Source organism: Nicotiana tabacum, chromosome 20, assembly GCF_000715075.1.
Source record: "Nicotiana tabacum cultivar K326 chromosome 20, ASM71507v2, whole genome shotgun sequence".
Classification (NCBI taxonomy): domain Eukaryota; kingdom Viridiplantae; phylum Streptophyta; class Magnoliopsida; order Solanales; family Solanaceae; genus Nicotiana; species Nicotiana tabacum.
In genome coordinates, this window is record NC_134099.1 from 35,637,388 (window position 1) to 35,656,397 (window position 19,010).

General features: G+C 34.5%; 2 protein-coding genes across 2 annotated transcripts; both read left to right on the plus strand.

The window, feature by feature from the left end:
• The first annotated feature begins 1,812 nt into the window (after positions 1-1,812).
• On the plus strand, positions 1,813-6,214 carry LOC107826904 (IAA-amino acid hydrolase ILR1-like 2). The gene is made up of 5 exons (XM_016653949.2): positions 1,813-2,308; positions 4,045-4,170; positions 4,401-4,715; positions 4,804-4,932; positions 5,733-6,214. The coding sequence occupies exons 1-5, from the start codon at positions 1,937-1,939 to the stop codon at positions 6,099-6,101; spliced, it is 1,311 nt and encodes a 436-aa protein (XP_016509435.2). The 5' UTR covers positions 1,813-1,936; the 3' UTR covers positions 6,102-6,214.
• Positions 6,215-7,604: 1,390 nt separating this feature from the next.
• LOC142174821 (uncharacterized protein At4g28440-like) lies at positions 7,605-11,523 on the plus strand. Its single transcript, XM_075241122.1, has 3 exons — positions 7,605-7,746; positions 7,909-8,113; positions 11,013-11,523. The coding sequence occupies exons 2-3, from the start codon at positions 7,927-7,929 to the stop codon at positions 11,198-11,200; spliced, it is 375 nt and encodes a 124-aa protein (XP_075097223.1). The 5' UTR covers positions 7,605-7,746; positions 7,909-7,926; the 3' UTR covers positions 11,201-11,523.
• The last annotated feature ends 7,487 nt before the right edge of the window (positions 11,524-19,010 follow it).

The following is a 19,010-nucleotide window of genomic DNA, read 5'->3' on the forward strand; positions in this document are numbered from 1 at the left end:
GACCTTTTTCATTTCTTTTAATCAATTTTTCTTTTTCCTTTTCAAATTAAATTAAATCCCAAATTACTCTTAAACTAAATACTTTAACAAATCAAGCTAATTACTCAAAATAATATTTACCACAGCTAATTAATTCCCAAATTTAAAGAAGACTACAAAATTCAAAGCTAAATAAAAATGCAAAAATGTGTCATTTTTTGTGATTTTTCTATTTTTTGTAATACAACTAAATTACTAACTAATTCCAAAATATCAAATTAAATCATAAATGCAAATGCAGCCTATTTTTGTATTTTCATGAATTAAATAGAATAAACGTGCATAAACAAAAGCAAACAATTAACAAAAATGCTACAAAAATCCACGAAATTGAAAACAATGGGAAAAATTTATTTTGTTTGAATTATGGGAATAATTCACGTACGACAAAAATCACATGCTCACACTAGTTTGTTAAGCAGTTGTGCTAAGTGTATGAGATTTAGGACAAATTAAAGTTAAAGAGGGAGTTGTAGCCAAACCGATAGGCTAGTTACTTGTGACCTCAGGCTTGTCGATTATGGACCTCGAGGTCGATCCCGAGGCTCGGCCGCGAGCTGTTGAGGGTAATCGGGTATGACTAACAGTTATGGGATAACTGAGGGAGGCTCTTTATGGCCAATGATAGGCAATAAATAAAGAACAAGTATGAAGACAAAAAATGAAAGCAACAATATCAGGAGAGTGTATGAGAGAGCAAAGAGAATATTTTGTATATTTCTTGTGAAGCAATTGGAGCAATGACTGAACCCTTACAAAGTGTCAAAGACCCCCTTTATATAGGAGGAGAACTCCAACATAGTACAAAAGCATTAATTACAAAAGTAGGGGGAAGGGACAACTAGATTACACGAAGCTCTGCTAGTATTAGTTGCATGCCTAGGGAGCTCTCCAGTCCCATCATGACCGCGACCGACAATGTCGTCAGGCCGGGCGTCAACGAATCTCGAGGAAGGGAGATTGATCATAGCCTCGCAGCCTCGAGGTCTCGAGATGATCCCCCGAAATGCCTTAATGACGAGAAATTGGACCCTCTTGCATATGCGCTATACCTCCCGCCAATTTAGAGTTCAAATATAGCATGGTTATTCACCACGCTATACTTTAACGGACAAACATGTCGTTAAGGTATAGAGCTGTGAATAACCGCGTTACATGTAAAATGATACCCAGTTGTTTTTTCCACCTATTTTTGTCCTTTGAGTCCAAAAAGAACATGCCTTGGTTCCGGACTCCCAAAACACAAGTTTAATCCCACATGCAAAATCTGGGAAATAAATTGAATAAAATTAACTCTAGAATTCTTGTTTTACCTTTAATGAGATGATTTACGATTTTTCAAAAGTCTTTATTTCATTATCAAACTCCGTCTCTGAATTTAGTCAAAAAATATCACATAAATTAAGACGGATGGCGTATATATTATTTAAAATAATTTATAACATATAAAATCTAGATGGAAAATTAAGGTATCGCTCCAAGAGGAGGAAGAAAAGTGGAAGAAGGAAGAAAAGTAGAAGAAAAATCAATAAAAATATGTACTATTATTGCCGTATCAGGTATGATTCTGACATTTTTATCATGTTCTATGGAATGCACATCTTCACCTTTTATATTTTGGCACATTTTTCATTTGTTTCATGGGGTGTCACCTAGTCCGCTGATAGTATTCTTTTTACTATTAATTCGTCCACATATATCCACTAATATCACTTCACATTTGTTGTCTCTCTCTCCTCCATATGTATATATATATCTGCATCTAAATATCTTTATTTTATGTGCTATGTGGATGGCTAACTCTAAAATCAATAAATAAATAATACCCATAAGTTTTCACTTTCTTCATTGAATTCATTTCTTTTTTTTCTTTTTCTTTTTTTAACTTTCACAAACAATGGGTGCTAAGGAAGTTCTAATCTTGGTGCTTCTATCTATGTTCATTGTTTTTCCTTCGTGCCACGGCGAAGATGAGTGCTTGAATCCGTTTTTGGTGGATCAAAATTCTTACGTGAAAGATTATATTACAAAATTAGCAAATGATACGGAGACAGTGAAGTGGATGATAAAAATAAGGAGACAAATTCACGAGAACCCAGAACTTGGCTATGAAGAATTTAAGACTAGTGGTTTGATCAGAGAGGAGCTTGATCGGATGGGAGTAAAGTACCGGTGGCCGGTGGCTAATACCGGTGTTGTAGCCACCATCGGCTCCGGTAAGCCGCCATTTGTGGCTCTCAGAGCAGACATGGATGCTTTGCCTATTCAGGTTAGTGGTCTACTTGGAATTTTCTCAATCCTGCAATTATAGTCCTGTTTGGCCAATTTTTTTTTTTTTTTGCCAAAAACACTTTTGGCCAAAAATTGAAGTGTTTGGTCAAGTTTTTGGATTGAAAAAAATGCGTTTTTGGATTGAAAAAAGTGTTTTTGAGGAGAAGCAGAAAAAAATAGTTTCTCTTCATAAGCATTTTTTTGAAAAGTACTTTTGAGAAAAATACACTTAAAAGCAGTTTTTTAAAGCTTGGCCAAACACTAATTGTTGCTCAGAAGTGCTTTTCAAATTAATTAGTCAAACACAAATTACTTCTCGCCAAAATTACTTTTGAGAAAAAACACTTGTCAAAATAAGCTGATTTTTGCAACTTGGACAAACGAGCTATTAGTTTATGTTCAAAACAAAGAATATTTACAACGACAGATAACTCTTCTTATCAAAAGTTTGATATGGTAGCATGAAAAATAATGTACAAACTCTTAATTATTTTATTCACTTTAAACATCAAAATATCTTTTCTTTTGTATTGTTTCTCTAGTTCTTGAATTTGTGGGGTTTAGGAGGTAGATCCATAGGCCTAATATAGTACTACTACATATCTTCAATTTCCTTCTTACCTTTAATTGTCTGTATTTCATTAATGGTTTTGGAGGTTTTTAGTATTAAGGATGTTTGTAATGACAACGGCACGGGGATTCATTTATACTAATGTTATTCGGTCCGAGCTAGGGTGTAGGCAGTAAATTTGAGTCATTTTTTTATTTTATTTTGTGGGCGACTAAATTAACTATGGCAGAAGAAGAAATTACTTGCGGCAGTTTACTTTCCGTTTTTGTCAGAAATGGCGGCGGCGGCGGTAATATTTAAGCCAATGGAAACTAATAAGTCAGACCTCTCTTCCTTTTTTTTTCCCTCTTCCTGGAACCACATAAATTTCTCCGTTATTTATATAGTTAATTCCTACTAATTTGGGACTGGCTTGTAATTACTGTTATTGTTGTTTGACAAATTATCACGTCTCCAATTACTGAGGTTTCACTTCTATGTTACTTAAAAGAAGCTCATTAATTACTCCCTTCGCTCCAAAATAAGTGATTTTTTAGTTGTTTTCACACATATTAAAAAATTCACATTTTAACATTAATTAGCAATGAAATTGACCATATTAACCTTTACTATCTCTTCACATAAACACTCCTAACACATACTCCAACATTAATTACTCCAAAGATAATGTAGGAAAAAAATAATTAATTCATTTTTGAAATCTGAAAAAATCACTTATTTTGGACCACAAGAAAAAAGCCAAAAAATCATTTATTTTGGACCGGAGTGAGTAATATATTGCTCAAAAGTCAAACGATCTTAGTTTATTTGAATTAAGTAAAGAGTTCGAAACAATTTAGTTGGACTACCAACCCATTTATTAACTACTCTGGAATAGTACTATATTATATACCTATAACAAAGAGATTCTTGAATTTTGAAATTACATCATTGGGAAAGAGAAAACACTTCAATTCGCAGGTACACTTCTAGCTAGTTTTCATCTATAGTGACCATCTCTTTTATAAGTTGTAGAGTTAAATATCATATAATATGCCTCTATAGAATGAGACTCTATATTTATTCTCGATTAATTAATTCTTTCAAAAGATCTATCAGACTATGAAGTGAATAATTTGATCAATAAAAGAGTCACTAGTCAAAGTGGAATTCTTCTAATGTAGGAATTGGCGAAATGGGAGCACAAGAGCAAAGTTGATGGAAAAATGCATGCTTGTGCTCATGATGCCCATACTGCCATGCTTCTTGGTGCTGCCAAGATATTACAACAACTCCGACACAATTTACAGGTTAAATAAAACCCTTAATTAAGCTCTAAATACATACTTCTAAGCTAATGGATTAGTTATAGTGAAGTGTTGTTATATAGAATATATATATATATATATATATATATATATATATATATATATATATATATATATATTATAACATAACATGGAAATTGGTTCCAAAATAAACTTGGCTTTTATAGTGAATGGTTGTTATAGAGAGGTCTGACTGTATAATAATATTGCAGGGAACAGTGGTGTTAATTTTTCAACCAGCAGAAGAACGAGGGCATGGGGCTAAAGATATGATAGAAGAAGGAGTTCTTGAAAATGTGGAAGCCATATTTGGAATGCACTTAGTACATAAGTATGAAAGTGGAGTAATTGCATCTAGGCCTGGTGAATTCTTGGCTGGATGTGGAAGCTTTAAAGCTACAATTAGAGGAAAAGGAGGTCATGCTGCTATTCCACAAGAATCTGTTGATCCAATTTTGGCTGCTTCTACTTCTGTTATTAGTTTGCAAAGTATTGTCTCTAGAGAAACTGACCCTCTTGAATCCCAGGTAGTAATAATTTCCAGTTTCAAACTTATTCAACAAATTTTAGTTTTTATATTTCAAGTCTTATCTCTTTAGTTTTTGAAATTTTCAGGTAGTTTCAGTTGCAATGATTAAAGGAGGGCATGCATTTAACATAATACCAGATTCAGCTACAATTTCAGGAACCTATAGAGCATTCAGTAAGAAGAGTTTCTACGGTTTGAGGAAAAGAATTGAAGAGGTAAACTACTCCTTCCTTCCGTTTTAATTTATGTGAACTTATTTCCTTTTTAGTCTGTGCTAAAAAGAATTATCCATTCCTTTATTTATAAACAATTTACTTTTATGCAATGATTTATAGTCACAAAAAATATATGTGTCTTATTGTACAAAAGTCTCTTCTCTTCTATTAAATTTCGTGCCCAATCAAATATGTTGTACAAAAGTCTCTTCTCTTCTATTAAATTTCGTGCCCAATCAAATATGTTTACGTAATAAAGGGAAGGAGTATTAAATATTAATTGTAAGTACAAAAATCTTGGCTACGTTTCCAAGTTTGACCAATATTCAAAGCCCCACACGCCTCTTACAACGTTTATATGTGCACATTTTATTTACCTAAGCTTCAAACAAGTTATGCTTCTTTTTCATTAATACTTTGTTTGAGAAGACGAATACTTGACGGAATTGTGGGATTTGTTTCGGGAAAGAGGAGTATATATTTTCAAGTTGCTTGATATATGCATTCAATACAAAATAATCTCATTTATAGCCAAAGCTCTTGTTTTTTCAGAAGGGTCATGAGCCAAGAGGTCAAATTAATGACTTTTCATTTCTTTAAGGTTCAATGTAACTTTTCAATAAAATAAGTGGTACCTTTCACAATATCACAATGTCATTACCTTTTAGTAATCGATCGACTAGCCAACTACGGAGAATGAAATAACATGACCTCATTAGGTATAGACATTCACATTATATTTACAACATATTTTTCCTTGACAATACTCGGTAATAACTTTTTATTGGTTAAATTTCCAGGTCATACGAGCACAAGCAGCAGTACATCGATGTACGGTCGAGATTGACTTTGATGGTCGAGAAAATCCAACACTTCCTCCAACAATAAACGATGAAAGAATATACGAACATGCTCGAAAAGTTTCAACAATGATTGTTGGGGAGGAAAATTTCAAAATAGCACCTAGATTCATGGGAAGTGAAGATTTTGCAGTATTCTTAGAGAAAGTTCCTGGTTCCTTCTTCTTTTTGGGAACAAAAAATGAAAAGATTGGTGCTATTTACCCTCCACACAATCCACATTTCATCATTGATGAGGATGTCCTTCCAATTGGTGCAGCAATTCATGCTACTTTTGCATATTCTTACCTCTTAAATTCTAACAAATAAGTGTACTTCTCCTTCTTCTTAATTAGATGTTTTGTTGATATAATCTTCTTTTGTTCTTTTGTATAGAGTTAGTATTTTTGATTATCAATATATATATGCCAGAATATTAGTCGTAATTCAGTTTTGTTTGATTTTTACTTTATGATTTATTGTTAAAAGTTATAGTCATTAGAAATATATCTTCCAATAACTTGTTTGGAATTATACATGCCTTATATTATTTTTACGATGTCAACTTTGCTCCTGAAGGGACTATATTCTAGTAACGTATGAATAATATGAGATTGACTAATTATATATCACAATTTCACCGTGACAGGTTTGTTTGCAAATATTTAATTATCCATTTCAATTTAGTGAAGTAGAAAAAAGTCTAACGCTTCTGTTCTTTTACAACAAAATTTGGCGCTCCACGCTTGCCAATACTATATACTTAAGTGATCAAAGTTTGCTAAATATAACCTTTGTTTGGAAAATGAGTGCTATAAGTCATCCATTGTCATCTTACTATAAAAGCTGCGTTGTAGATCTATATATACATTTGTTTCAAAAATATATATATATTTTGCTTGACTGCAAGTTGATTTGTTTTTCTTTTTTTTTCGGTCTTAAAAATATTATTATCAAGTTGGAAAAAAGGATAAAAATAAGCATGTCTTCTAAACGTACGTGTAGAAAAAGTTTATAGGCATTCTTATGATTGTAGGAAATTTTATTTTAAATATTATATTTGTAGATATATAAACCAATTTCGTACATTTCTCTTTTAGATATTATCAACTTCAAATATTTATTTAAAAGACATTTGTATTTTAAGAAATTCATGAGACTAACATGACCTGCGTGTTGGCCCTCATAGCAACCTCATGATAGCTAAAGCTCTCTGAATTTCGACTCCTTTGTTTAAAAAGAATTGATCTATACTAAGTTTAAACTTTTGTTACAAAGAAGTGTAGATTTTATCCACTAACTTACCAAGAAAGACTAGTTATTTGGTAAGAGAATGTTGATGTGAAACAAAATATGTTTTTTTTTTTTTCGTTTTTCCAAATTTCAACCATCCTAAGCAGCAATGATGCTGTTGATGAGAGGCAAAATATACTGTTTTCTCATTTTTCAAATTTTAACCATCCTAAATAGCAATATTAATACTCACATTATAAGCTGGAAAGACGTGATGATACTCGCGTTCCACCCTCAAGGAAACTCAAAATAAACACAAAATAGAAGAAGGGATCTTTACAAATAGTCGGCTGGTTTCATTATTTATTTTTCTATCCGACATACATAGATTTTACACCAATTATACATAAATATATATATATATTATACATTCGTCGGCTATTTTTAGTTTAAGTAGTTGGATGACCGCCATTAAAGGAATTTTTACATGAAGAATACATTAATGGGCTTTATTATGGACTTTCGAACTATTGGAGGCCTAATTCATATCTACTCCTCACAAGCCCAAATCTCTTTTCACCAATTTGATTGTCAACATACGAACAGGACTTCAAATATGTACCCAAGTTGCATTTAGTTAGGCCTACCAACCAAATTATTTTTGCCAATTTTATTTAAAACTTCGAATTTTCTTCTTCTTAGAACAAATCTCGTATCATTCTCCGGCGAAATCGAGTTTCAGGTCTGTTCTCTTTTTATATCAAAACAGCTAAATTTATGCAAAAACATGAAGAAAAAAAAATACAATCTTTATGTCAAGATTTGCTGTATTTGATTTTTTATTAAAATTCCCTGAAATTATTTCCAATTTTTTTATTTTTTTCTGGGAAATAAATGTTTTCAGGAAAATAAAGTTGAAATAATGGCAGAGCAGAAGAAGCAGCAAGTGGGATCTAAAAAAGTTAATCAACTTCGGCCATTAGATTTTGGGGTTAATATAACTGTAAAGGTTATTAGTAAAAAGCCAATTGCACAGAGAAATCGTCTTGCAGAATGTTTGGTGGGTGATGAAACTGGAATTATTATTTTTACTGCCCGCAATGATCAAGGTAATTTTTTTTTTACCAAGAGTTTAATATCATTGGTTGATTTCGTGGGGATTGATCTGTATGCATGTTTTGTTTATGGTTTGCAATGATTTTTCTGTTTTTACATTATAATTGATGTATTAGATGTTCCCTCGAAGCCGAATATCGTTGGGATTGAGAAAAATTGAATCTTCATTGTTAGAATTGGCTTGTATCATCAATTGAGAACAAATATTGCTAAGATCTTGTCATTGTTGGTTGAAGGTGTAAACTGATTTAAATGATTTTGCTGTTTTTCATTGTTGTCATATGTTTGACTTCTGCTATGTGTATTGCATGTTACGTCGAAGCTGAAGAATGAGTGTATTTAGAATTATTGAGTCTACATTGTTAAAGTTGGCATATTTTTTAAACGCTGGGTGGAAATTTATTATGTCTTGTTAATAATAGTGGCGGTTGAAAGGATTCGACGGGTGTAGTAAAGGATCAAATTTTATTTGAAATTTGGAAAAACATGTTGGCTTGTTAGATTCCCTCGCTGATGTACATGAAGAATATCCATAGGGCTTTTTAAAATTGGGAAATTGTTAGCTTTAGCTATCAGGAATTTTGTGGTGTTCTCAATGTATGTTGGCTGGACGGGAATCAGTGCTCGTGAACCTTTTAACGAATTAAGATGGGGAGAATTACTAGAATCTGAATGCATACAGTTATGTTGGGTGTGCAAGTTTTGGTACTTATGGAATTTTGACTATTTGGTAAAAGAAATAATGGTCCTAATACAATATTCTTGTTGCCCAATGATATGCTAAAGCGCATCATTGGTCAAGAATGAAGATCAAACAAAGACATGTAATTATCCTTGGCTAATGATAATAATGATTAAACCCAGTTATTGGTTTAACTCAGCAGTAGTATGGATTCTTTAATCCTTATACGTATAATCAAGTATGAGTTTGCTTGGGCAACGAGGAAGTGTGCAATATAAAGTTATAGACTATTATTGTCATTCTCCCTTTTTTAAAATGCTTGTGAAGTTATTCCTTTGTAAAGATTGTAAAATGGAGGTTCTTTGTTATAACTAGGAGGTTTTTTGTCTAGAGCCTTTTTAATATCATTAAGGATTAGAATTTTGAGATGATTTTTTGCTGCTTCCTGTCATATTTGGTATAGGGATGGTGCATTTGTACTACAGAAACAGGAAAAGCTACCCTAGATCTAAATACAAGACATGTCAACATAAGTATGAGTTGCTTAAACCTTATGTACACTTAAACTTTCCTGCTTTCTAATTGTAATCATTTGCCTTTGTAAAGTTAAACTACATGTTTAATTGGTCGTTTACTCAGTTTCATGCTCCTCAATATATGGAAGATTTAAGTTTATCCCACATTTGGGTCTTCCTTTCATAGTGTAATCATGTATGCAACTCCAAAACAACAATTTTTTCTAAGTCTATTATTTTCTGAAGTCTGAAGTAGAGACTAATATTATGGGAAGTTCTCACTGAAAAGAGTTTTCTGATAATTTTCTAAGTAATATGTCTTCGTGTTGCATACTATCAACAACAACAACAACAACCCAGTATAATCCCACTTAGTGGGGTCTGGGGAGGGTAGTGTGTACGCAGACCTTACCCCTACCCTAGGGTAGAGAGGCTGTTTCCAAATAGACCCTTGGCATCCTTCCCTCCCAGAACTTCCCACCTTGCTCTTGGGGAGACTCGAACTCACAACCTCTTGGTTGGAAGTGGAGGTTGCTTACCATCAAAGTAATATGTCTTCGTGTTGCATACTATCTCATCATCATTATTATGGTTGTAGTTTTCAGCTCTTCATTGTGTTTCGATAAATGTGTGGCTTCTTTATTCATCTTTTTTTAATTGATTTTGGGACTTCTGGATAGATATTTAAGCACGGTGCACTATAAATGGGGAAAGTATGTGCGAGTGCCACACACTCCGTGTTCGCCTGTGCTGCTTCTTTGGTGTTAAAAAACACATAGAGATAGGAGATATTAGACTCTGATAGAAGTGTATTGAAGTTTCTGATATGTCGAGGCTTACATTAGAATAAAGTGATTGCTCCAAATTCAGGGATGGTAAAGCTAACATCTTTATCTAAGTTAGAACGTGGACAATTACATGAAACAAATGTGGTAGTATCTTGATTAGCTGTAATTGAACAAGTATGGTAGTGTCATTGTTTTAATATATGTTTCTAGGGCTCTCCCAAAAGGCGTAGATTCTTCCCTCTCCTTATTCAATACCCTTTCCTCCAAACTGGTTACAAAAGTAATTCTGGTTGCTAATCACATTTAAGAGCTTCAATAAATGCTATCTAAAATTACCAGATTCAATCACATATCTCAGTGGACACCCTTTTTCGTAACATATTTGATATCTGAGTGCTTGCCTGGTTGAAGCATCAAGGTGACATGTATATGGTTGACTTTAAGTTCTTTAATTTTAAAAAAAACAAGCCTGGCTTTACAAATTTATAGTAAAAAAATGAAAGAGAAAGATAATGACTATTTATAAACTAGAAAGGACGAAGAAACTTGGTCTATTGAATTTACCCAGCACCAGCAGGAAATGACTTGAACTGGTAAGTCTCTTAATTTAGCGAGAAATATATGGTAGAGGACGGGGTAAGTCTTTAAAATTGCTGGGGTCCAATATTGCTCTATCTATTTTTCTTTAATGCTTGTGGTTTGATAGATGCTTTATTAACAAGTATATCAACTATTCTCTTGTTGTCCTTGTCCGTTTCTCAAGTTATGTGATTCATTTAGAAAAAGAATATTAAGTAGTTGACTGGGACAAGAATGTATTGATCCCACACAAGTGAAAAAGAAAATCAAGATTTCGCTTTAGTTATTCATCGAAGATGCCTTAACTTTTAACTGTTTTTTTGTGTAGTGGATTTAATTCAAGAAGGTTCCACACTAGTCTTGACAAAAGCTAAAGTTGACATGTTCAAAGGATCGATGAGGCTTGCTGTTGATAGATTTGGCCGTATTGAAGTTGGTCAACCTGCCAGTTTCTCTGTGGATCAAGATATTAACATGTCTCTGATTGAGTTCGAACGTGTAGACGTTGTTGTGTAAGCACACCCTTCTCCCAAAGGGCCGAAAATCCGGAGTACAAAGCTTAATTCTATCTCTTGAGTACTTGCTGCCATGAATTTCTCTTCACATACTGGAAGAGAAGACTCGGACACTTTTTCTGAGAGTAAACCTTTTGTAGCATCGAAGAGGAACAAGCTGTTAATTCCTGTTTTCCTTATTTACTTTTTGGACAATCGAGGATTTTAGAAATTACAAAGCAGTTCTTTATAGATACATTTTGTTGGATAATCAGTGGTCTTTCCAATTAATGTATTGAACCTTTTCTTTTTCAGTTTTCTTAGATTTAGTGCTTTATACCCCAACTGCTTTCTTTTCCTCTTGCCTTTTTTTTACCCACTCCAACATGAAGTAGTGATTAGTGTTTGTTATTATAACATGTTCGGCCAAGCTTCTTTTTGGTCAAAAGTGTTTTTTTTCTTTTCCAAAAGCACTTTTGGCCAAAAATTGAGGTGTTTGACCAATTATGGAAGGAAAAAAGTGTTTTTGAGGAGAAGCAGAAAAAAATAGTTTCTCTCCAAAAATACTTTTTTGAGAAGTACTTTTGAGAAAAATACACTTTAAAGCAGTTTTTTAAAGCTTGGCCAAACACTAATTGCTGCTCAGAAGTGCTTTTCAAACTAATTAGCCAAACACAAATTGCTGCTCACCAAAAGTACTTTTGAGAAAAACAGTTTTGAAAAAAAAAACACTTCTCAAAATAAACTGATTTTTATAGCTTGGCCAAACGGCCTATTACTCAATATGACTCCAAGTTCTGATTGGAAGTGAAGGCGGCTCACTAATGTTTTTGATAGGGATTTTAACACATTTGCCTGGTCGGTCGGCTAAGGGTAATTGCAGTTGCTAGTCAAATATACGAAAAATGTACCCTGGTTATGTATAAAATACGTATATTTTTTGTATTATGTTAATATTTAATCTACAAAAAATAAATATTTGCTGGTTGCTGGTTGAAATTTGGAGGCCACTGGGGCGAAGGCGTGTCACTAATTGAGCCAACTCATTTTGCGACTCTGCTGTTCAATTCTTTGAAAAGGTAATATGTTTGATATGAATCACTCTCTGTTATTTTTCCTTCCAAAAAGGATAGCTGGTTGATTATGTAGGGAAAAATGTTTGCTAGTGATCGTATTTCTCAAGTTAAATGGACATTTAAATAATATCTTGGGGGAGCGTCAATGCAAGTAAAAAGAAAAGAAACTTCTTCAAACCCTGATTTGTTCTTTTCTTCTTAGACTAGTGAGGGTATGCCCCCAGGCCCAACGACTATTTAGTATTTTTGTTAATAAAGCTACATAGGTACTTAAATCTATCATGGGCCATAGAAAAGAAACATGTTATGGAAAAGGTTTTTGTATACTTAAAGGTTTTGTAAGTAGTACAGGCTAAAGGGAGATTGTATTTAACTGTCATAACTATATACAAAAATGTGATTCTAACAGTATTTAGCAACATGCTCATTGTCTTCACCTATCCATCCAGCTTTTTCATTATGTTGGACCAATCATCAAGCATGTTGGTACTGTTGCAGGCACTAAAGTGGCCTCTAGTAATTTGTCAGTCAGCTGAACGTCTTCTACTCTGCTATGAAGATGAATTAAGCGTGTTAATGATTCATATAAGAGTGTACAATCTGCTCAAATAAACTCAGTGATATCTAACACCCACAAAAACTATGTGCAATAATTATTAACAACTTAGAGAGCTGTGAATAAACTTGTGAGATGCATTCATCTGTAAGATTATCTTAGAAACACAAAAATCATATATTAATGCCCTTTTGAACTCACATCCTCATTTATATATACGACTACCATATGTTAGACTATGACTGCAATAATACCAGGAAATAGAAGTCATTTTTTGAGACCAATAAACCAAAAAAGGGAGTTAACCATATATAATATAGACCATCCATTTCTTGTCTTTGAACTTTGCGTTAGAGCTCCACTTGTAGGATTCCACCAATGCAAAGAACAGGTTTTGGCAGCCTAACAAGCTGTTCTCCTAGACATAAAGCTTCTACAAGTTATACCAATAATATATTCACCTCTTTCGATTACCAGAGTAGTTAGAAAAACACAATAAGAGAAAGATACATTTACTCCCTGTATCTATCTTAACCCCAGCCTTTATTCATCAAGAAAGATCATTGTGAAGAAGAGTGCACTATGATAAAATGTCAGCCTCTAACATTTTGCTGTTTCTAAAAATAATAACACGATATTTTTGTTTGAACTTCTTCCTCCATCCCTTCTCACGTACCACATCCATTTGTGACTTTTCAACCACTCCTCCATCATAAATACAACATGAAAAGGCTATCATGTCCTTCACATGTAAGTTGGAGTTTGCATCATTAGATTGTAGATCAACAGTGTCAATGGACTTCCAGAAAATCCTTTGCAAGCAGAACTAAGAAGAGAGATTGTACCTCCTCAAAGCGAAGGTGGATAGAAATATACTTTCCAACAGAGTTAGAGCTCCTCTCAATCATGCGCTTGACTAACTTCTTTGCAAGTGTCCATATGGCCAAGGAGAACCTCAAAGCTTCATAATTGGAAAAGCATCTCAGGAACTGAAGATGAGATGGTTGATAATCTATTAGCAAATGGGGAAATATGAACAACCCTGCATACCTCTGGATTTGAAATCACTGCTTATATAGCCGGTATTGGGACCAACCCGATCACTTAGTTCTAATGTATTCAGAATGTTTTCTTCAGGATAGTTGTCAGAGGATAGTCGCCAGTGCCTGATGCAAGGGTTGCATCTGTTAAGCAATATTTTCTCATACAGTTAGAAAGTCCTTTTGCCATAAATGTATAAATCTGTGATCTCAGCTGAGATACCACTTGTACAATTGTGTTTTTTACTTTAATCATATTTGCAACACTTGATATTCAGGGAATCTCCTTAAACATAGATGCTTACAAAATCCATTTTCAATCACTTTTGAACTCTGAAGTTAGACGGCATGGAAAGAAGATGAAAAAGTATGACAAAGACATAGAAACCCCTCTTCAATATTTCATGTGTGCAAAAGTTTGTCAAACAGTTCTGGGAAGATAAACTCGTGATAGACTTGAGCTGCTCGCAAAGGAAAAAGATATACTTATTAGGCCTATATAGTAATAACTCAAAACAAAATAGATCTCTGAGTAGTAAGATGGAATCACTTGGCCGGATTAAATATACAAATTTTGAATAATGACATTTCAAGTACCTTATCCTGCATGTATTTAGCACATAATGCAATTAGATGGCAGTTACTTGTATTCAATTGTGGACCTTGTAATGAAACAACTATATTTTAGTGTTGGATTCTATCAGAGATGGAGGCATATCCTTTACACATCAGTAGAAGGAAAAGCTAGTGAAATAAAGTAAATAAAAAGTGTAAGCATATGTGCCAATTTTCAATGAGCATATCACATTGTAAATCTCTCTAGATAGCGAAAAAACACTTACCTTGTCTTTGCTTTGATCGTTTCTTGTCAGGCTTTGTCTTCTTGAAGAGTTATTTGTTTTCTCTTGGTTTCTTCTCGAGCTATATCATTTCTTATTCTCCTTTCTCAGTTTGAGTTCTGTGTTCATGATCCCTTCGTACAGCTGTTATGTCATCACCAAGTGTTTCTACACTACAGCAATAATATTGGAGTCAGAAGTATATTTGTCAGTAGTATATTCTCAGTTAACAGTATATTCTCAGTTAAATTAAACTGTAAGAATATGTAGTGGTGATTAAACTTCGAAACCTGGGTACTCCAAACATGTATAGAGTGAACAAGAAACATTAAAAGAAATCTTTTGCAATATTTCATTATAAAAGAGCCATCAACTTACTTATTCCCCTAATGATCACATTAATAATACAACTTTATTTGCTCATCTACATAAAACTGATTAATTTAACAAAAAAAATATTATTTTTGGGGTTAAATTTTTTTTTAAGATGAATATACTACTTATTTTCCTTTGTAAAATAGTAAATGTAGTATTCTATAGGGAGAATAATATATATAAATCTATTTCTTACTATATCATTAATGTTACCTTGTTTGTTCAGGTGTTTTTGTTTTATCAAATACCTACCATATTCATGTCTGTATTCCCTCATCTAATATGCACATGCAAGTAGTCACAAACTTCTGGATAGGCAAAATTAATTGATGTAAAGTTCTTTCCTTTTCGGGTGGAATATAGGTTTACATTCTGCCCCAACAACTACAGCTGAAATCTTTCGACTTAACAGAATGTGGTATTTTTGAGTAGCCAACAACACATTATTCAGCTTTGGCCTTTTCTTTAACACAAATAAAATAAATGAAGTAAAAATACCAAAATTTTATGTAATTTCTGTCCAAAATCCTAAAAGCAGTGAGTTAGCAAACAATAGGAGAATAGAGCTTAATCATTATACCAGGCAAAATAAAAAACACAAAGTCCAACAAATTAAAGGAAGAAAATATGAATATCCATTCAATCATGTAAAATGAAAATTCTTTCAAAAGTTGCCTTATCAAATATCATATTCATTTCACATTCTAATAGTAACATATCATCTTCTTATTTTCTCACATTTGCAACAAAAAAAAAAAAAAACTGATCGATAACTCAATATTGCTTGATGACTCATTCAAAGATAACACCAATAGCATTTATCAAACAATGTAATAGCTCATTTGCTAAAAAAGAATATAGGTTAATTTTATACTACCTGCAAATGCAATTTCATACCTTTTCCACGTGACAGAAGAGCTCCAATGATTACACTTTAGGATAATAGGAAAGTGTGTCAAGTCAGTTATAATAAATCTTAAAATATTTTAATCAAAGAACGACAAAATTTGTTGAAATGTCGGTGTCACGACCCGAAATTCTCACCCTCGCGAGTTATGATGGCGCCTACTAATGTGAGCTAGGCAAGCCAATCCTTAACAGCTTACTTCATTAACAAATCACTTCTTTTAATGATTATCAGTGATAGCATGAACACAACGGAATTTAATGAATATACGGAAGACTTAAATTAAAGAAATTGAACAATAATACGGAAATCAACATATGCCTCTACCCAAGAACGGGTGTCACATTACTCATGAACTTCTAAGAGTACTAAATACAACCATTTGAAAGAAAAATGTAAACTGTTTATCTCGAATACATGAGATTACAGACTGAAATAAAGATAGAGGAGACGCCGGACCTGCGGACGCTTGCAAGGCTACCTCGGTGTCTCACTGGACTGAATGCTGGCTGCTGCGCTACTGCTGCTGTCCAAGACCTAGATCTATGCAAAAGAACACAGAGAGTGTAGTATCAGCACAACCGACCCCATGTGCTGGTAAATGTCTGGCCTAACCCCGGCGAGGTAGTGACGAGGCTAGGACCAGACTCCAGATAAACCTGTGCAGTTATATACTATATGGCGGAAAAGTAAACATGTAATAAGCATTCAAAGCTGGGAAAGGGGAAACATGCTCCGGGGGTAGCAGATAAAACAAAATATCAAAGAATAATAAGGAAACTACAATTTAACTTCTAACACGGATAATGAGAAATAAGGCAACTTTCACTTTCAATTTCATCATGTTGCAGGAGTGCAACCCGATCCCATTTCTCGTATCTTGTGGTAGGCATACCACCCGCTCCCATTTCAGTATATCTTGTGGTAGGCGTACCACCCGCTCCCATTTCAGTATATCTTGTGGTAGGCATACCACCCGCTCCCATTTCATCATATCTCGTGGTAGGCGTACCACCCTCTCCCATTTCATTATATATTGTGGTAGGCGTACCACCCGTTCCCATTTCATTATATCTCGTGGTAGGCGTACCACCCGCTCCCATTTTATTATATCTCGTGGTAGGCGTAGCACCTGCTCCCTTTTACATTTCATTATACAATTATAAGAAATCCCGGCAAGGGAACATAAATAATATAGTAACTTCCCGGCAAGGGAACACAACAATATTATAATTTTCCCGACAAGGGAACAACAATATTTAATTAGTCATCCCGGCAAGGGAGAATCAGCTATAACCAATCTCAACTCAACTTGTACTCAGTTCAATTATTGAAAATGCTCAGTCATCAAAGATCATTAAGTAAAGCACTCAAGTGTCATTTAAGAACACAACAACTTTCAATTTAAGACTCACAGTCATGCTTGACACCAACGTATAGATACTCATCACCATGCCTATATGTCGTACTCAACAAGAAGCAAGTAGAAAGTATGACTCAACTCCTAATCCCTCAAGCTAGGGTTAGACCAAACACTTACCTCGATGCCCTGATCACCACTCAAGTCTCAACTATAGCTTTACTCCTTGATTCCACCACCAATCCGCTCGAATCTAGTCACAAGTTACTTAATTACATCAATAAGTGCTAAATGAATCAACCCCAATGCATGAAAATAAGTTTTCTAAAGTTTTACTCAAAAGTCAGAAATCACCCCCCGGGACCACGTGGTCAAAACCCGAGGTCCGAACCAAAACCCGATTACCCATTCCCCCACGAATCCAAATTTATAATTTGTTTTGAAATCGGACCTCAAATTGAGGTCCAAATCCCCAATTTTAGAAAACTTAGGTTCTACCCAAAACACCCAATTTCCCCCATGAAAATCTTTGATTTGAAGTTGAAATCATGTTAAAAGATGTTAAGGAATGAAGAAAATGAGTTAAAAATCACTTACCAACGTTTTGGAGAAGAAAGATTGTTTGAAAAATCGCCTCTTATGTTTTGGGGTTTTGAAAAGTGAAAAATAACTGAAATTCCCGTTTATTTATACCCCTCTCAGACCCCTAGTGCGGACCGCGTCAAATGGACTGCGGCCACACAGCCTCCACCACGGACCGCATAAAGGTGACCGCGGCCGCGCTGGTCCCTCCCTGAAGACCTACAGTTGAGCACCCTGTGCGGACTGCACAAAGGCGACTGCGGCCGCACAGCTCCCACCGCGGCCGCATTGGCCCCTCTACGGTCGCACGTGATTTCTCGCGGACCGCACTAGAGGGTTTAAAGAATGTGGCTTCCTGAACCTGCAACACCTGACTATCTAAGCCTAAGGCATTCCGGAACCTACTCGAAACTCACCCGAGCCCTCGAAACTCCAACTCAAGTATACGCACAACCTCAAAAACATCCTGCGGACATATTCATGTAATCAAATTACCAAAATAACATCACGAGCATCGAATTAAACCTCGAGATCACTGAAATTTCTCAAAACTCTTTTAAACATCAAATTTCTCAATTAAGGTCCGGATCGCGTCAAACGACGTCCGTTTTTAACCAAATTTCATAGGAATGACTCAAGTCATATATAAGACCTGTACCGGGCGCCGGAACCAAAATACGGGCCCGATACCATTGCTTTCTAATCGGTTTTCATTTCAAATTTCCTTAATCAATTTCTGAAAATAATTTCACTTAAAAATTCATTTCTCGGGCTTGGGACCTCGGAATTCGATTCCGGGCATATGCCCAAGTCCCATATTTTCCTACGGACCCTCCAAGACCGTTGAATCACAGATCCAGGTCCGTTTACCCAAAATGTTGACCGAAGCCAAGATTATTCATTTTAACATCAAAACTTAGCATTCTTTTCACAGAGTTTCATATTTGACTTTCTGGCTACGCGCCTGGACTGCGCACACAATTCGAGGTGACTCTAATGAGGTTTTCAAGGCCTCGGAGACACAGAAATCAACTGAAAGCATGTGATGACCCTTTGGATCGTCACATTCTCCACCTCTAAAACAACTGTTCGTCCTC